This window comes from Cynara cardunculus (assembly GCF_001531365.2).
Source record: "Cynara cardunculus var. scolymus isolate 2C chromosome LG 14, CcrdV1, whole genome shotgun sequence".
NCBI classification, from domain to species: Eukaryota; Viridiplantae; Streptophyta; class Magnoliopsida; order Asterales; family Asteraceae; genus Cynara; species Cynara cardunculus.
The window spans coordinates 2,050,491-2,054,287 of record NC_037541.1 but is presented as its reverse complement, the minus strand read 5'-3'; the positions used below and the strand labels follow the sequence as shown (position 1 = coordinate 2,054,287).

The following is a 3,797-nucleotide window of genomic DNA, read 5'->3' as shown; positions in this document are numbered from 1 at the left end:
CGATATTTATCGTATCATTTTTATTTCACTAAATTAAGATTTTATAATCAATAAAATAATTATAAAAAAAGATTCTAATGACAAATCTTACCGCACAATCAGTAGCGCGTGAGTAACAGTGCCGGACCTTCACGCGTTCCATTCTCCCTTCATTTCAACGGCTTCAGACAGCAAAATAAATACGTATAAATAAAAATATAAAAAAAAAACAGAAAAAAACGATGCCGCCATGCCACGTAACCCCCCCGCCTTTATGGGCGGCTGCCCCCCTCTCCGCTCCTTCCGTTGACCGGTTCTCACCCTCCTTTCCCCTATATAATCAACCACTCGTTCTCTCCTTTCTCCCTAAACTGCCGTCAAACCCTTTCTTTCTTTCCTTTCCTTCTACCGTCAATATTTTATGCTATGGCTCCTAGAGATAGAACGCCGACTGCCGTTAAAGTTAACGGCGGCAGCGCCGGTGTTGGTGTGCAAGTGAAAGAGGCGCATTTTAGAGGGGTAAGGAAGAGGCCGTGGGGGAGGTACGCTGCCGAGATTCGTGATCCCGGCAAGAAAACTCGTGTGTGGTTAGGGACTTTCGATACGGCGGAGGAGGCGGCTAAGGCGTACGACGCGGCGGCGCGTGAGTTTCGTGGAGCTAAGGCCAAGACTAATTTTCCTATTCATGACGATAATGGTTTGTTGAAGGTGCAAAAAGATGAGTTGTTTAAGAAAGCGAGTTATGTGAGTCAACAGAGCACGAGTCAGGGTAGTACCATTGAGTCGCCGAGTCGGGAAGCGGAATCGGTCGTGCCGTCGTTGGATCTCAATCTCTCGTACGGCGTTGCTGCTCCGCCGGCTGTGCAGTTTCCTTTTCACCAGAAGAATATGTACTGTTTTTCTCCTTCCACAGGTGCCGTTACCGGATTTTTCACCCCGCCGTCGAATCAGATGTTCTATTTTCCCGACGGGATCTTCCTCTCCGGAAAAGTGCAAGTTCACCACAGCGGTGGCTACGATTCGTCCGCCCTGCCTTTCCGGCAATCTGTGAGCGATGACTCGAACTCATCCTCTGTTGTTGACTTGAAGCCGTTACCTACACCGGCATCGCAACGCTTGATAATAGATCTCAACCTTCCGCCACCAGCTGAATCCTCCTGATTATGATCTAAAATATCAAATCATGAATTCCAACAGTAAATCCTAAAATTACAGACTTTTTTCTCACAATCGAGTAGCTATCAAGGATGAAGTTTAGCGGTATGATCTCTTCCGTCGATCTACGAACCTCGCCATTGTTGACTGTAAATACTAAATCAGATCTCAATTTTTTTTGCAACATTTAGAGAAAGCTTCGGTGTAATTTCTCCTTCTGTTGTTCCGCAACATATGCCTGAATTTGTAATCGCATTTTGTAGAATTCTTCGCCGTTTATGTTAAACGTGGCTTGCTACAAGTTTTCCGGTATCAAATATTATAGATCGGCGATTTTTACATTTCGATTCATCTTACTTGTTTTGCATATTTCCGGCGAAACAGCCGGCGGAATAGTACGGTTTACATAGCCATCGATGCACGAGTTTCAAGTTTGCCTTTAATCCACATGAACAACAGTTTGTGTCCATCTTGAAATGCACACGTCAGGTTGTTTACCAAATGGGTAATTTGGTGAATTGATTTTTAAATAAGTTTTCAGTTAAAAAACATTTTTTTTAAACTTAATTGTCATATATTTGAAATAACTAAATGGTTGTTTTTTTACCTTTTAATAGTTTCATTAATAGATAGTCTTTGTATCGTTAAGAGATAAATTTTATTTGGCAAAAAAAAAAAAATTCATCTCTTAATGGTTTAAAAACCTTCTGATTTTGTCTCCCGACCCTTCCTTAACCATTCAACACCTTAAATTCTTTGAAAAATATTACCAAATATTTATATTTTAATTTGCATTAATCATTCTGACCACTTCGGGGGTGTTTGGAATTGTTTATTAAAACAACTTATTAATTTATTCTGGTGTGACACCGGTAATAAGCATTTTTAAGTGTTTGGATAAACAGTTTATACCGGTATCAAACCGGTAATAATAAGTTTTTGAAGAAGTTAAATCATCTTAACTTATAATAAGTTGATAAAGACTTTTATAGAAAAACATAAGTTGTTTCAAATAAGTAATCCCAAACACCCTTTAATCATTTTGCACCAAACCATCGAACAATTATCAAACAACCTTAAATCTTCTTAATCACGTTACTATTTTAGTTACACTTTATGTAAATGATTTGTGTATTTGTATAAACTTGTTTTTTAAATTTTAAAAAAGTGAAAACTAATTTACTATCTCTAAAAAATATACTGGCTTATAAAAGTGGCTAAAAGATAAGCTTTGTTGAAATCATTCATTATTTTGGTCAATTTCCTTATAAAATGTCATCCTGCCCCTCCTTGTTGGCAGCATTTAGGGGATTTTGGATTGCTTATAAAAATAATTTATTAACTTATTCCTGTATGACACCGGTAATAAATACTTTTAAGTGTTTGGGTAGACAACTTATACTTGTGCCAAACCGATTATAAGAAGTTTTTAGAAAAGTTAAATCATTCTAACTTTTAATAAGTTGATAAAAACTTTTGTAAAAAAATATAAGTTATTTCAAATAATCGATCCCAAACATGCCCTTAGAACATCTCCAACAACTCATCTATAAGGACAACTCCAACCTTGACGCTAAAAGAAACACCAAATAAGTGGGCCCGTTAACACCAAAAAAATACTCAACTCCAACCTTTTGCCGTCCACCTCTTCCACGGCAAATTTGCCGTTCATTTCCTTCCTCCGGCAAAATTTTGGTGTTTTTGGCGTGCGATTGGATCCAAAAGAACGGCAAAATTAGGGTTTTGCACAAAATTAGAGTTGCTCTAATAGAAAAAATAATATAATTAATGATAAAATCTTTAAAATAAAAAATCTATTGAATTTGTTTGTAAATTATTTTAGAAATTTTTATTTTTATTTCTCTGTTTTAACGAAATAATTGAGAAGCTATTAGAGATACTCTTAAAATCTTAGAATTATATCAATTTTTTATTATTATTATTATAAAAGTGACTTTAATAAAAAGTGATTTTTGTATAATAATCAAAAGGATGTGCATTATACATGTTATCATCTTAAACAACCACCTTCTAGAAAATTGTTTTATAGCCAACAAATCGTAAGTCAACATCGAAAAACACAATTTTCTTCCAGTGCTATGAACTACGGTTTTGAATTGCTTTTTGTGTGTCGACACTACGGAGAACTGATTAATTTGTGGTAACCGTGAGATTCAATATAAACCATTCGTTTGAGATATTTAAGGATATTTTTTAAATAAGATAAAATAGATAATATACTAATTCTATATTTGACGACTAATCAAAATATTTGATTAAATTTTTAGAAGGAAATATTTAATTAAAATTTGTTACCTAGTATATCAATTACCTAATATACATCGTATTTTAAAAATGTTTGTGAATCAAAGCGTATCATAGTGATAACGTTCACAATGTTTCACGTGTATCGCAATGTATTTATTGTTTTTGTTTTATGAAATGTACCATAGTGTGCAATTTTGTTATTTTCATTGTTTTACTAAGGGTATCACATTGTGCATTTTGTATGTATGTTTGGGTATCACATTGAAAATCGTTTGTAGGTATCACAATGTGTATCTTGTGTTCACATAAGGTTAATCAGAATAAGGTTCGGCGAATAAGATTCGCCAAAAAGAGGAGAGATGAGAGATGATATTTATAAAATCCCTAAAATGCCT

At 35.1% G+C, this 3,797-nt stretch overlaps 1 protein-coding gene across 1 annotated transcript; it reads left to right on the top strand.

Annotated features, from left to right (window-relative positions):
• Window positions 1–372: 372 nt before the first annotated feature.
• On the top strand, window positions 373–1,475 carry LOC112526617 (ethylene-responsive transcription factor 4-like). Its single transcript, XM_025136977.1, has one exon. The coding sequence runs from the start codon at window positions 406–408 to the stop codon at window positions 1,138–1,140; it is 735 nt and encodes a 244-aa protein (XP_024992745.1). The 5' UTR covers window positions 373–405; the 3' UTR covers window positions 1,141–1,475.
• Window positions 1,476–3,797: the final 2,322 nt, after the last annotated feature.